The following is a 15,157-nucleotide window of genomic DNA, read 5'->3' on the forward strand; positions in this document are numbered from 1 at the left end:
CCTCCACGACCCTCTGAATTGCTCATCCCCCGGTATCTTCTATACCCCCCCACACACATGAAATAACAGAAAGGAAGAAGTAACAGGACATAATCCTAAGATTAAAACAAAGCAATGAATGTCCCTCTTCAGAAAAGCACCGTCTAAGAATGCAATACAAATTACTCAGATTTTCCCTCCATCTCTATGAACCTCCCCCATAGGTCCTCAAATTGTTGCCTCTGGCGTGTAAGTAGAGCAGAAAGCCTAAATTTCTCACATACCCATCCCAATTTCACTCGCATCATCGCCACCGTAGGAATCGTGTGGCTCTTCCAAAGAGATGCCAGTACAAGTCTAGCAGCTGTAAAAGCCAGTCTAGCCAACCTGTCATGCGTGGCCTCCACTGTCCCAGGGAGTACCCCCAGCAACGCCGCCCCCGCTCCAAACGGTAATTGACATTGCAAGAGACACCCCACATAGCGGAACACCTGAGTCCAATAGTCCACAAGACGAGGACACTCCCACCACATATGAAAGAATGTACCCCTCAGACCACACCCTCTCCAACATTCCCCTGTACATCAGGCATTCATCTTTGCAAGCACCACAGGAGTAACATACCATCTCACAAGGAGCTTAAGAGCATTTTCAACCAGTTGTGGAGCCACCGCCACATGATGTATGCGCAATGCTATTTGTTCCCATTCCTCAGTCGTGTAGGTAATCCCCAAATCTACCTCCCAAGCCCGCATATATGATGTCTTCCGATCCGGGTCAGCCAGCAGTAATCGATACAATTGAGAAATGCAGCCCCTACGCACAGGGTCCCCCAACATTAACTCAAACCTCGAGCGCTTATATGCGGTAGGGTCCCCCGCTTTAAATCGCATAATATAATCCTTCACCTGTAAATAGGGGAATATATCTCGCTGCTCCAAATGGAAAGAGGCCTGGACCTCAGGAAACCCCCGAATATGCTCCCCCTCCAACAGCTGTCCAAACCATCTCAGCCCCCCTCGCTCCCATCTACAAAAGACTCCACCCTCCCTACCCGGAGCAAAATCCTCCGCATACCGAATAGGCAAAAGATGGAGTCCCCGCATCTTACCCACCAGTTTTCTACATGCCCCCTTCCAGATCCGAAGCGTCCATCGTATAAAAGGATTAGAGATAGAAGCAATATCCATCTCCCGCAAGCCCACCCACGGTAGGTAAGACAGAGCCGGTATGCCCCTAGGGTCCCCCAATAGGCCCAGTTCCACCTGAACCCACAATTTAGCTGGGTTCGCATGCCAATCCACAACCGCCCTAAGCTGCGCCGCCCTATAGTACAGTTCCAAATTGGGTAATCCCAATCCCCCCTCCTCCTTAAATTTGAACATGGCATATCTCGCCACCCGAGGACGCCTGCCCCTCCATATAAAATGCAAAAGCATCCTATGCCAGCGAATAAAATAGGCCCTAGGGACTTCAACCGGAAGCACTTGAAAGAGGTAAAGAAATCTGGGCAGGACCATCATACGTACCACCTCCATTCTGCCCATCCAGGAAAGGTACAGAGGGTCCCATCTATCTAGATCCCGTCGCACTATCTCTCCCAAAGGGAGATAATTAAGGCGGAACAGGGTATCCCACTCCACCCCCAGCCATATCCCCAGGTATTTAATAGGGCCCGTCACCCACCGGTAGGGTACCCCCTTTTGCAGGTCCAGGGCCTCCGCCACTGGTACCGAAATATTCAAGATCTCCGTCTTAGACAGATTAGCTTTAAAGCCTGAAATCCGCCCATAGTCTCGCATCAAATCCCGCAAAGCCAGAAGCGACCTCTCCGACCCCTCCACTATGGCCAAAATATCATCCGCGAAAAGGGACAGTTTATGTTCCTCCCCCTGCACCCGCACCCCCTTCACAAGCCTAGACAGACGGATACTTTGAGCTAAAGGCTCGATCACCAAAGCAAACAACAGAGGAGAAAGCGGGCACCCCTGCCTCGTCCCTCGATGCAATTCAAAGGGCTTGGAATAGACCCCATTAACTTTGACACAAGCCATCGGGTTGTGGTATAGCGTAAGAATCCAAGAGATAAAACGCGACCCGAATCCCATCTGGCGTAGAACCGCCTCCATAAACGTCCAATCCACCCTGTCGAACGCCTTTTCGGCATCCACCGCCACCGCCACCCACGGAGATCCTGATCTACGAGCCGCCCACACCAAGTTCAACACCCGCCTAATACCATCAGCCGCCTGACGCCCCCCAATGAACCCCACCTGATCCGGAATCTCCGATAGTTTAACGCTGTATGCGCACATTCTACAGTGACCATACTGGCTGTGTACACCATCCACCTGCCTTTGGGGTGAGCTCAAAAATTGTGAGTGTACCAACACTTGCTTAAGATTACGTTGTTTGGAAAAAGCAAATCTAGGAAATTCCAAAAACTCAGAGTGGTATCTCATTATACTCCAGTGCTGTTTGATAATTCGTTTGATCTGAAATGCATGTATGGAGTAAGGGATGACACATACCAGGGGTGATGAATCTTGAGAACTAGTGGGATTTAGCAGCAGTGCCCTATTAGAATAAAGTGCCCTTTTATAAGCTTTACAAATCACAGAGGAGGGGTATCCTTTTTCTACAAACCGGGCTTGCATCTGTGTTGCTTGATGTACATATTCCTGTGTGGTAGAGCATAGTCTGTGTAGCCGAAGGAACTGACCAGTAGGGATATTGTTCCTAAGATGTTGGGGATGAAAACTGGTGTATTGTAAAAGATTGTTCCTGTTGGTAGGCTTCCGATAGATGCTGGTGGTAAAATGACCCTGAGTGAGAATAATATTGATGTCCAAAAACGGAACTTGATATGGGTCAGTGTGCATTGTAAATTTGGATCACAGGTATTCAGCCAAGCAAAGAACTCATCAAGTTGAATGGAAGATCCAACCCATACAGTAAACACATCGTCTATGTATCTTTTCCATATGTGCATATGTGCCAAATGTTGTGAAGGATATAAGAACTGTCGTTCAAACTTAGAAACATATAGACATGCTATGGATGGGGCCATTTTAGCTCCCATGGCAGTGCCTTTGATTTGTTGGTAATATGCACTGTCAAATTGAAAGTAATTATACTTAGTGCTATATGGGCAATCTGAAGTAAAAAAGATATTCGTTTTTGTGATAGTTCTAAAGCCTGAAGCTCGTCAGCTATGACTTGAATTGCTGCATCCTGAGGCACGTTGGTGTATAGTGCTGTTATATCTAAAGTGAGTAGTGTAGCATTAGATGGTATATTGCTTGTGTCTGCCAAAAAATTTATCATATTGGCTGAGTCTGAGACATATGAAGGAGCCAACGGTACTCTGTCCTTGAGTTGGGTGTCCAAAAGTGTAGAAAGGGGTTCCAAAAGGGACCCTATGCCCGACACAATGGGTCTACCTGGGGGATTGACTAAAGATTTATGGATTTTAGGTACGAAGTAAATGACTGGTATTTTTGGATGAGGACAAGTCAAAAATTTGCATTCACGATCAGAGATAATGCCAGATTCAAATGCTTGAACTACCACATGGGAAATAAGATCTTGTATGTGCTCAGTGGGATCAGATTGTAAAAGGGTATAATACGTGTGGTCAGACAATTGTCGTTGTGCCTCGCTAATGTACTGAGCTATATCTTGTACCACCACCCCTCCACCTTTGTCAGCAGGCCAGATAACTATACTTTGGTCTGAACTCAAAGATTGTAATGCTTGCTGTTGGGCCCTGGACAAATTAAAATGGGTAGAAAAAGATCCTTGCTCTAGCTGCTCAAAGTCTCTCAATACTAAATTCTCGAAGGTTTGTATATGAGAATCAGGGATGCCCGGTGGGCACCATGTGGATGGTGTACGTAATGGGTTTACACCCATATTGTCTTGATGAACAGGTTCTCCTTTGTCTTGGAAAAAATGTTTAAGTTTGCATTTTCGAATGAATTTAAACATAGCAATCCTAGTGTCTACTGAATGGTAGAAACTAGTAGGGACAAATGAGAGACCTTTGTTCAGCACGGATATTTCCACTGGAGTAAGTTGTCTGTGAGAGAGATTAAATACATTAGATGTTATGGTTGTATTCTGGTCGGCTTGGCTCGTGCCGGTCTGCGTGAGCCAGGTTTGGGGCCCACCTGAAAATGGACATTATGGCCTGGAGCAAGATTTTGAGGTTGTTGTTTATCAGTATCTGAAGAGTCAGAAGAGGTCTGCACATACGTGGGACGCTTCATGCGTTTATTGCTACGTGTTTTGTCCATCCATGTGTAGACAATCCAATTCATCTCGCCGTAATTTCTTGATTTTATTCTTCCGTAGATCTTCTCTGAAAGCTTGCATCTTGTTGTTAAATTCCTCTAGTTTGGCATCATATTCCGCAGTGATATCTCTCAGCTTTTTTATGAATCTGTTTGATCACCCTTCATAGGTTAGTTACCTATACAGGCCAGTTTTCTCCGGTGTTTATTATAGTTTTTCTGGCTTTGTGTCTATTAACTCGATATCCCTGATTGCACTTTAGTAAAAGATGGATGGAAGGCAGAAAGTGAAGACGGAGAGAAAACCAGTCAAAGGACAAGAAGACCCTGGAAATATAGTTAAAAGCACAGAAAAATAGAGTCACCAGCCAACAAAGGTAGGGAAAATGATTTTATTTTCAATATAGTGATTGAAATGTGTCAGTTTCGAGAAAGGAAAGATATTAAACTTTAAATGTGAGGGCTGCAGAAAAAATAGTTAATCACAATTTTGCATAATGTAAAACTCTTTATAGTTTATAAATCTTTCCTTTAACTGTTAAAGGAAAGATTTATAAACTATAAAGAGTTTTACCTCATGCAAAGTTGTCATTTCTTTAATAAGACATTAATTATTTTTTCTGCGGTCCTCCAAGTACCTCCAAATCCAAAATGTGGCCCCACTAAGGGTTTGAGTTTGAGACCTCTGATCCAAACCAAACAGGTTTTAGACAGCATTACTCTACTGAACATTCGTTGATTGGCATGTCCACTTCTATACTTTACTTTTTGGATCATCATACATCTGTCCTTTTGATCTCTATTGATCTCTCATCGGCGTTTGACACAATTGATCATAACCTTCTTATAGACAGATTACAGTTGATAGGCATTACAGATCAGGTTCTTCTTTGGTTTAAATCAGGGATGTCCAACCTGTGGCCCAGTGAAGTATTTTGTGCAGCCCCGGTTGAGGGCGATGCAGTATTTTCCTCTGGTGCCTCTGGGTGTTTATCGTCTTGCTGGCTCCCTCCTCTGTCTTGCTGCAGCGTTTGCGCGGCCCCAGAAACATTTTTTTCGGTCAATGCGGCTCAGGGAAGCCAAAAGGTTGGACACCCCTGTGGGTTATAATGGAAGATTATTTGTCATTTCTAGAGAGGTAAAGAGAAGTCCGGTAGTTTTAGTGTGGCAGGAAGAAGGAGGTAGGATGGTAAGTGTGATGTTAGGACTGTTTCTGGAATTTGTTGAAGAGTATAGTTTTTATTTCTTTACTGAACATCTTGTAGTCTGGGGTAGAAATCAGTAGATTGGAGATCTGGTTATTTAGTTTTGCTGCTTGAGTGGCTAGGGGGCCATTGTTTATTTTTTTCCGTTTTACTTCTTTGATCGGGGGGGGGGTGAATGGGGTGTATATTTTTCTATGTCTGATTGAGGTGGTTTGGATGAGGCGGTTTTTCAGGTAGGTTGGGCTGTCTCCATTTAGGGTTTTGAATAACATACAGTAGAATTTAAATAGTATTCTTTCTTGAATTGATGTATGCTTCTGTAATATGGTTGTGCTTCCTCAATGAATAGATGAGTCTCAGGGCTGTATTTTAGATTGTTTGTAGTTGTTTGGTCATAGTGGCCGGGCAGGGGAGGTAGAGGATGTTGCAGTAATCTAGTAGGCCTAGGATTAGGGATTATACTATAAACTGGAATTGTGTTCTTTCAAAGAATTTCCAGACTTTTCTTAGGTTTCTCATAACTGCAAAGGATTTCTGTATTAAATGAGACCAAAACAAAACTACTTTGGCTCAGCCCGAAATTGGATCAGCTACCCTCCCACATCCCACTTTCCTCTGGCACCAATCTGCAGCTTGAACACTCTAGCAAAGTTCTGGGAATCATCATCGACTCTACACTGTCCTTTAACGACCACATCAACTCCCTAGTAAAAAAATGCTTTTTCAATCTTCATATGCTAAGAAAAGTCAGATCCTGCTTCCACCAACAACATTTCACTGTCCTTGTCCAATCTATCATCCTATCTAGACTTGATTACTGCAACTCCAGCTACCTAAGCCTAACAAAGAAAAGTCTCCTCAGACTCCAACGGATTCAGAATACCGCAGCTAAACTAATCTTCACAAAAGGCAAATTCGACCATGTCTCCCCGCTTCTGTCTAAGCTTCACTGGCTCCCAGTCACCCTCAGGGTTCGCTACAAATGTGCCTGTCTCACCTTCAAATCTCTTCACGGCATCCTTCCTCCCCTCTTTCCACTATCCTGGCTCTCAAGTACTCACTCCACCAGATCCACCCAGAAATTCAAACTATCCTTCCCATCTCTAAATGGCATTTCCCATACAGGAAAACTTGGAACATCCCTCCTCTTCAGCTTTACTGCCCATCTTCGGAGTTCGACTTCCCTCCAACACTTCAGAAAACATCTGAAAACCTGGCTTTTCTCCAAAATGTAACTACCCCCCCCCTCTCCGTTATTCTAAGTCCCCTCTTTCCTTCCTGTTTACCAAGCCCTTCTTCCTTCCATTGGAGTTCCTTTCTTTGTTTTTAATTCCTGTAAACCGTGTCGAGCTCCACTTCCGTGGAGATGACGCGGTATATAAACTTAAGGTTTAGTTTAGTTTAGTTAGTATTGTTTTATTTATTTGCGGTTGCATGGTGCAGCATCTGTCTATAGTCATTCCTAGTAGTTTTATGGTGGTTTGGATGGGATAGTTGGTTGCAGTGGCGTTCCTAGGGGGGGGCGGGGGGGGGGCGGGCCGCCCCGGGTACCAGCCCTAAGGGGGTGTTCCCGGCCTTGCCGTTCAGTCCCCCGCCACCCCCGAAGGACCGTTCGCCCCCCTGGCCTCCCCGCACCACCTATGAACAGCCGCAGCAGGATAGCGAAGTCAGCGTCAGCGATCCCTGCGCTGCTTCCTGCGCCGCGATCCCGCCCCTCCCCTGACGTCAGAGGAGGGGCGGGACCGTGGCGCAGGAAGCAGCGCAGGGATCGCTGACGCTGACTTCGCGATCCTGCTGCGGCTGTTCATAGGTGGTGCGGGGAGGCCAGGGGGGCAAACGGTCCTTCGGGGTGGGTCGGGGCATCAGGCCTTCAGGGTGGGGCGGGCGGGCAGGCAAGCAGGCTTTCAAGGGGGAGGGGGTGACAGGCAGGCATCCTTCAAGGGGGGACAGGCCTTCGGGGGGGGGGGGGTGCAGACCTTCAAAAATAAAAAAAAATTTTTTTACATGGGGGGGGTGCAGACCTTAAAAAAAAAAAAAAATTTTTTTTACATGGGGGGGGGGGGGGTGTCAAAAAATGATGCGCCCCGGGTGCCACATACCCTAGGTACGCCACTGGTTGGTTGAGTTGATTTCTATATTGGTTATGGTTGGGGCTTTGTCATTTTCAAGGAGGATGAATTTAGTTTTTTCTGGGTTGAGTTTCAGTTTGTGATCTTTCATCCAGGTCGCTACTGTTTCTAGTGTTCGGTGTAGAGTGTTGTGGCAGTCTTTGGCTGATCAAAAGGTATGAGGATGGTAATGTCATCTGCATAACTATAGGTGGTTATGCCTAGATTGTCCAGGTATGTTCCAAGAGAGGCAGTGTATAGGTTGAAGAGAGTAGGGGATAGTGGGGATCCTTGTGGTACACCACATGGGTTGGACACATTTGTAGGTGTTTGCCTGTGTTGCTTATATAAGTAACTAATATTTCTCTAATAATTATTAAATAACTATGAACTTTAACCAAACACACAGTAATTGTATTTCCAGCCAATCTTAATTGAGATTTCTCATGTTTTTGGATACAAAGGTGTTTTCTTTCAAAATTTATTATATTTTAGTTTGTTTTATTTGCAGAAATATGCCAAAAAGAGGAGCAGAACTCAGTCCTGAAACCCGGGCACAGGTTACTGCTATACAAAATGAAGGTCTCTCATATTGCAGAATTGCATCATTGAAAATTTCAATTGGAGTGGTGCATGCTACACTTGAACATGTGAAAAGATACTGGATCCTTTGGTTCCAGGCAATGGAGTGGTCATCCTCATGCATCAACTAGCCGGGATGATCGGAAAATTGTAATGATTGCAAAGTTATCTCTTCGTATCAATGCCACTCAACTCCGTTCTCGCTTACCATCCAGCAAAAAAACCTTCTTTGTCTACCAAGAACATTGCCAATCGTCTTTAGTTTTGCAAAAAATACAGAAGCTGGAAGTCTGCAGGTTGGGAGAAAGTGATGTTTAGTGATGATGCCACCTTCACTCAGTTTAAGAATTACACTGGGAGGGTTTGGAGACCTGCAAAACAAAGGTACAATGCAAAATATGAGGTGCCTATAGTAATGCAGTGTGAAAAAGTGATGGTTTGGGGTGCAATTTCAACATATGGATGGGGATAAATTTGCCCCCATGTCATTCTCTAGTGGACACCCCAGGCATGTTCCCCGCTGAATTGGAAAAGATGGTGAAGCCACCCCATTTGCCCATATTTCTGCTCTTAGTGATGCATATAAGGCTCCGATTGCCTCCAAGAAAAACAGGCCCACGAGGCCCGTTCAAATGTCTTCTCTGAATCAAAATTGACTAGCAGAGAAGGCACTCGACCATGCTTCACCCACTCCAGTGAGGTGAGTATCATTCTCAATTTCTTAGTCATCTTCCAGCCCTTAGGATGCCACCAAATGTGGAAGCACCTGCGCCAACCAATTTGCGAGAACTTTTGCAGAGTTTGACATCCACATTTAAGAGAGAAATAGGGCAGTAATAGGTCAATCGAGCCAGATTCTTCCCTGCCTTTAGTAACACTACTATGTGCACTAATTGTTGAGATGAAGGCAGCATTCCTGTATGTACAAATGAATTAAATAAGATCTGTAGTAAAATAGTGATTGAGGGAAGCAAATGTTTATAGAATTCAAGACCAAATCCATCTGAACCCAGCTTCTTAAGCAGTGCTCCCTGCTTAATAACCATAGAAATCATATCCACTGAAATGGTTGCATTCAATTTCTCTTGGTAGCGGGCTGGGATTTGTGGAAGAGAAACATGGGCCCATCTAATTCCAGATTTGAGGACCGAGTATAAAATGTGGAACAATATTGACGAAAGACCTCTGCCAGGTCTTCAGTAAAGTGCATCCTATCTCCACTTACCCTTTTCTCAAACCAGTTTAGCAAGCAATATGCTACTTTTATTTCCATGCAAGTAGAGCTGATACTCATAGTATTGCAGTGATGTCAGCCTCTGATGATAATTAAAAAAGAACAATATATTTTTAGACCAATGAATTAAATGGAACTACCTATATGAGAAGGTATGAAACACATACAGTTTGTGTGTCTGAGATCTTTTTCCTCCAGTTAGTACATTGAAAACTTGGCAATTTAGCCACTAGACTCCTGTATGTAGTTATTTGTGGTTAACAATAATATTAATATTTATTTTTTTTTAAACAACCCAAGATCCTCCTGGTAGACTATTATTTTTTTTGTTTAAGAAAGCAATTACCTATCCCTGGGATCAGTAGCATGGAATCTTGCTTCTCTTTGGGATTCTGCCAGCTACTTACACCTTGGATTGGCCTCTGTTTGAAGCAGGATACTGGGCTTGATGGACCATTGGCCTGACCCATTATGGCTATTCTTATGTTCTTAGCTACCCCTTTATTTTGCCTCTAGCAGTAGGATTGAGGGAGCACCAAAGCAAGAGTGACTAGAGATCACTCAACAAAGCAGTGGTAATAAGTGCCTAAGAGGGAGAGTGTCTCAGGGGGTCCAAAGGTCACAAAAATGTCAGTGCATGAAGCTTTAACCAGAAGGCTAGTCCTCCACTCCTAGTGATTGTCAAGGTAAGTTAAAGCAATATTAAAATTAGCAAAGTCTTGGGATTTTCTTGTTGGAATAATGTTATTAGACTGGCTGCTCATTTTCAGAGCTGTTTCAGGTCTGTTTCTCTTGTAGACTTGCTCATCACTCTGCTATACAAGCCCTCTGAGATCTCTGACTTTATCTACATTATCTTCTTCCAGCTCTTGTCATCACTGCTTTTCCAAAGTACTAGCCTTGTTGATGATGTATTTTATATATGATATCTATCATGTTTACTGGGATCACCTTTTGTTTGTTTCCTCCTCTAGCACCAGAATAACTCAAACAGCTCCCTCGGTTCCAAAACACTGTATCACCACATTGGCTCAAACCACATCACTTCCAACTCCATGGGAAGCAGCTAGCCGTTGCTGGGCACATGGTGAGAACATTTCCCTATCCTAGAACTGAGCCGCCCTTGAGGAGGAAGGAGCATCTGTCCTCCAATCCTCACTTTTCCCTGGTATGAAGGAACTCTCCTAGTGGCCACTGATCTTCCTCTGAGGTCTGTGCGTAGATGTGGCACTGAAGGACTTTGACCAGCTGAGCAGTGGTAAGAGCCTCATGGTCTCCTGGGTGCTTGCATGTGAAGTAGTCAAATAGCATCATTTGAGGCTCAATCCCTTCTTAGTGATGTGAGAGGGGGAAAAAAGAAAAGAAAGACTAGATTTTGTTTTGAGATTCTTTTTGTAGACTTCACTAAGGTCTCAGTTTACACTTTGTACATTTGTATTTAAGGTGGGACTTTGGGCTGGATGGGGCTTGTATATTTTCCAGGGAGCAGTTGCTGTAAAGATGAGCCCTTGCTTATTTTTAAAGCGGCACTGGAGGACATCCCATACCTCGAGTGATAATTTTATTTCTGTTGTCGTCATTTTTATTAAATGTGGAAAATGAAACATAGTTCCTTGTGAATTGCTTTATCTCTACTTCCTCACCTTTCCCATAAACATAAGCAGGTCATTATAGGTAGTGGTAATAAATACAGTCATGTGAAAAAATTAGGGAACCCTATGAAATATTCAGTTCTTTCTTAAGAAATGTTCACATATTGATGTCAAATCTTTTAATTTATCTCTGGAAAAGAAAGTGATGTAATTGCAGGTAAACAACAAAAAATTCCTTGATTTACTCATGAAACAAAAGATATCCATAAAATGTGAATTCTAACTGAAGAATAAATTAGGATACCCTACACTCTAACAGCTAGTATTTCCCACTTTGGCTGAAATAACTGCAATGAGACGCTTCTTGTAGCCATCTACCAGTCTCTGACATCAGTCTGAGGAAAGTTTGGCCCACTCCTCAATGCAGAATTCTTTCAGCTGTGAGTTGTTTGAGAGGTTTCTTGCATGTACAGCCTGTTTCAAATGGGTTGGCTTGGGGGGTTATTTGAGAGCATGCCCTTCAGTGGTGTAGGAGGTACCAGCAGGAGGAATTGGGTATCCCTCCTGCTGGTAGTCTTCGGGGGTGGGGGTGACAGGTTCCCTGTCGTGGCTGCTAAACTAATCGTGACTGGGAGATTCCCTTGCCTCAATTAGCTCAGCAGCAACCCTATTCTCTAACTGGCACTTATGACATAGACGCTGGTTAGAGAATTTTGGGTTTAGGTAATTCTATATAGGATGCCCATATGCGAATTTCAAAAGCTGGTTAGGTGGCTTCTGAGACCGGGTGTCCTATACAGAATCCAGTCCTTAGACCTGGTTTTACATCATCTAAGTTACAACGTATAAGTTTGTCCAGACAGCCTCATAAAACTTTTGATTACCCCTGCAGTAAGACTGTGTAGGTTGGCCCACATCCCACCCTCACCACCTCTTCAAAAATGCCCCTTTCATCTCTGGGCGCACAGCGAGATTCAGAGGCCTAAAAAGTCTCAGGATACGTCTAAAAACCCTTTTCGACTTGGGAGGGATTTTAGATTTATTTTAGTTTTGATTATGAGCCCCTAACTGTATAAATAAACTGTGCTGATCTACCTGTACTAGCAGCCCTATTGTAACTCCTGGGACATAGTGATGAGCCAACGATGACCTACTTGTACTTGTAACTATGTCTTTAATAGTTGTACTGATCTACCTGTACTAAGTCACGTGCATATTGAATGTCCGTGTCAAACTGTCCATTGTAACTTCCTGGGTAACTGACCCAACCTCTTCTACTGTAATGTAATCTGACCTTGAACTGAATAGGTAAAAGTGGAATAGAAAACCTGATTAACATAATTTAACATACTGGGCAGCAGGTCCTGTGTGCCAGGCCTTCATGATAGCAGTTTGTATTGGGCTTTATCCAGGTCTGTCCTGAGGTATAAGAGCCAGAACCAATGTCTCCCCCACTCAGAAGTTTAAAGACTGACCAATGGGAAGTTTGTGACCAGGAATATATGTGGGAAAAGGCTCGTCTTGTACCCAGTGGCAACAAATCCTGTCTTGCAAAGTCAAGCCTAGCACTGCCAGTCTCTGCACAGAGCCTAAAAGATGTGCAAAGCATTCAGAGTCAGGAGACTTTATTGGTATGATAATTTGTGCCAATGTAATTTACATAAAGGAGAAAAAGTACATAATGACGACGCTGATACTAAAATGATCTACATCCTGACCTTTTCAATTTCTTAGTTCTGGTCCTGGTCCAAATTGTCTCTGTTTAGGTCACATTTCTTGCCTAATGGCAAGATACATCTTTGGTCCTGAAGCTGCTCATTCTTTTTGGGAGTCTGATGTTCACTGTTACTTTTGGGAAATACAACCTCTCTGTCATCTTTGTATTTTACATAATGTAAGAGGCAATGCATTTTCTTTCTCTTTCTCCAGCCTTGCCTTGTCTGCAGAGGATGGCTTCTTGTGATTTTCAGTTCACTTTTTGCATGTTTCTAGTCCTAATTTGTGGTCATTTATTCTGTTCTGGTGGAGGGTCTGTCTGTGTTGTCTCTCTTAAGTAAGTATTGTCAATTGATCTAACTAAACCTTCCTGACTCCCCAGATCCTAATACACTTTCCAACTATCAACCCTGTAATCTCCCTGGTAATGCCTAGGCCAATTCTTTTGAAAACCACCTAGAACTGGAAGGTATTAGTGGGATAGAAGACACTAATATATTCTGTTAGCAGATCGTTTCAGTCTGGGATCTGTTTTCCTAACAGTTAATGCTTTGGCACAATATTCTCAAATTTTTTCTGATGTGACCTTATTTTAGTAACCAGTGACCCCCCAGTTTCAGCAACATATCAATAAATAAATGTCTGCTTTTTAACATATTTATCTGAAGTACTCGGCACAGCTACCATTGAGCAAGCTTTGCAAAATTCTCAAGGCCACCCAACCATAGGGGGTGCCTGAATTTGCACCTCCTCTTCCCACTCCAGGTCTTACAGTGCAACCAGCTCTACCCCCTTCCCAGTCAAGCATGTCTTTTTTTTTTCTGGTATTTGGGAAATCTAAAGTTCAACTCTTTTGTTCTTCCCTCCTCAATGATATTCCTTACATTTGTGGTTTTGATTATCCCACACAAGATCAAAGTTTGATTTACAAATGACTTTTCTCCATGTGATGATAAAAGTTTCAACAATCTGATCAAGCAGAAGATAAGTTTAAGGCTGAATTTAAGGCTGACGCTTATGCTTGACCCCTTTTTTAACTTTTTCAGTCATGGTGGATGTCATACAGGTAGCCTGTATGCAATAGTGCTGTCTGATTCAGGGAAGAAAAAAATTTTGATTTGATTCAGCCTATTGAATCAATTTTTTTCTATCCAAGTAGGTGTTTTGTAGTCTCTTCACCCACCCCACCCTCCTTTGCCTTCTCCTACCCAGGCTGGCACTGTGGTGTAAACAAAATAAGCAAAAAAAAGACTCTTCCTCTCTGTTAGGTCCTACCTCACATTCACGGTCTTAACATCAGCTCTGGCAGGATACACATTTCAAATCTGACACATTGTAATCACAAAACAGAAAATAAATTTTTTTCTATCTTTTGTTGTCTGGTGCCAGGCTCTGGTTTCCATTTGTCTTCTGATAACTCTCTCACCAGGGTCTCCTGCCCATTTAACATTTTTCTTCTTTCTCAGTGTTCGCCATCCATGTTTGACTTCTTCTTCTGTTTCTCTTCCCTTCCCCGGAGGTCTGGAATCTTTCTCTTTTTTTCATCTCCATCCCTGCGGTCCAGATTTTCTCTAATAACCACTCCCCCCCCCCCCCCCAATGTTCCTCTCCTCCATGGGATCCATTAAGACAGTACACTTGTGCTCTTTGGGCCACCGGCAGCGTGAGTGAAACTCCCTCTGCTACTGCCCAAGTGGGACCAGGAAGTAGTAGCAGAGGGAAAGCTTCTAGCAGTAGAAGGCAGCGTGTTTACTTCACTCATGCTTCTGGCAGCCTGAAGAATGAAAGAGTAGCTGCAGCAATGGATGCCACCATACCTAGATCCACCATCTCTCCTTTCCTCAACTACCCTTTCATCCATCATCTCTCCCATTCTCTTCCCAACTACCCTCCTATCCAGTATCTCTATTCCCCCTCCCTCCACCTCACCCCTTGGGTCCAACTTATCTCCTTTTCTTTTCCCTCCCTCCTTCCATCCTATTGTCCACCATCTCTCTCCCTCTCCTCTGTTTTCAGACCCATTATTTCTTCCCCTTCATCTCCCCCCCCCTCAGTCTGGCATATGCCCCTCTTTTTGGACCCCACCCTCTGTATACTTCTAATAACTACACCAGTGAGCCCCCCTCTCTCTCTAAGGCTGGCATGCTTTCCCCTTCTCTTCACTGTCATCCCCCTGACCACCCGGTCTTATTTTAAAAACTAATTACGGCCTGCAGAGGATCGCTGATGTTGTAGCAATTCTAGTAGGCTGCCGTCAGCCTCTGCTGCACATTCCCTCTGCTGCAGTCCCGCCACCTCCTCTGATGTGACATCCTGTTTTGGTCTGGGATGGACTGCAGCAGAAGCTGCCAGCAGCCTGCTAGAATCGCTATAGCACCGGTCATACTTAGTTTTTAAAGTGAGACCAGGAGCCCGGGGGAAGCCAGAAAAGGGGAAAACAAGCTAG

The 15,157-nt window shown here is 44.0% G+C and overlaps 1 protein-coding gene across 4 annotated transcripts in view; it reads left to right on the forward strand.

Annotated features, from left to right (window-relative positions):
* Positions 1-11,011, forward strand: part of GRK5 (G protein-coupled receptor kinase 5) — a 331,566-nt gene extending 320,555 nt beyond the window's left edge. Inside the window, exons 17-18 of one of the 4 annotated variants that reach the window (XM_033940660.1) lie at positions 8,099-8,553; positions 10,378-11,011. In XM_033940660.1, coding sequence (XP_033796551.1) covers positions 8,099-8,300 — 202 coding nt within the window. In that variant the 3' untranslated portion in view covers positions 8,301-8,553; positions 10,378-11,011. Of the gene's footprint in view, positions 1-4,537; positions 4,598-8,098; positions 8,554-10,377 lie in introns of those variants that run through there. The other 3 variants (XM_033940662.1, XM_033940661.1, XM_033940664.1) reach the window with 3 other exon arrangements.
* Positions 11,012-15,157: the final 4,146 nt, after the last annotated feature.

The sequence above is a fragment of the Geotrypetes seraphini genome, chromosome 4 (genome assembly GCF_902459505.1).
Source record: "Geotrypetes seraphini chromosome 4, aGeoSer1.1, whole genome shotgun sequence".
Taxonomy (NCBI): Eukaryota; Metazoa; Chordata; class Amphibia; order Gymnophiona; family Dermophiidae; genus Geotrypetes; species Geotrypetes seraphini.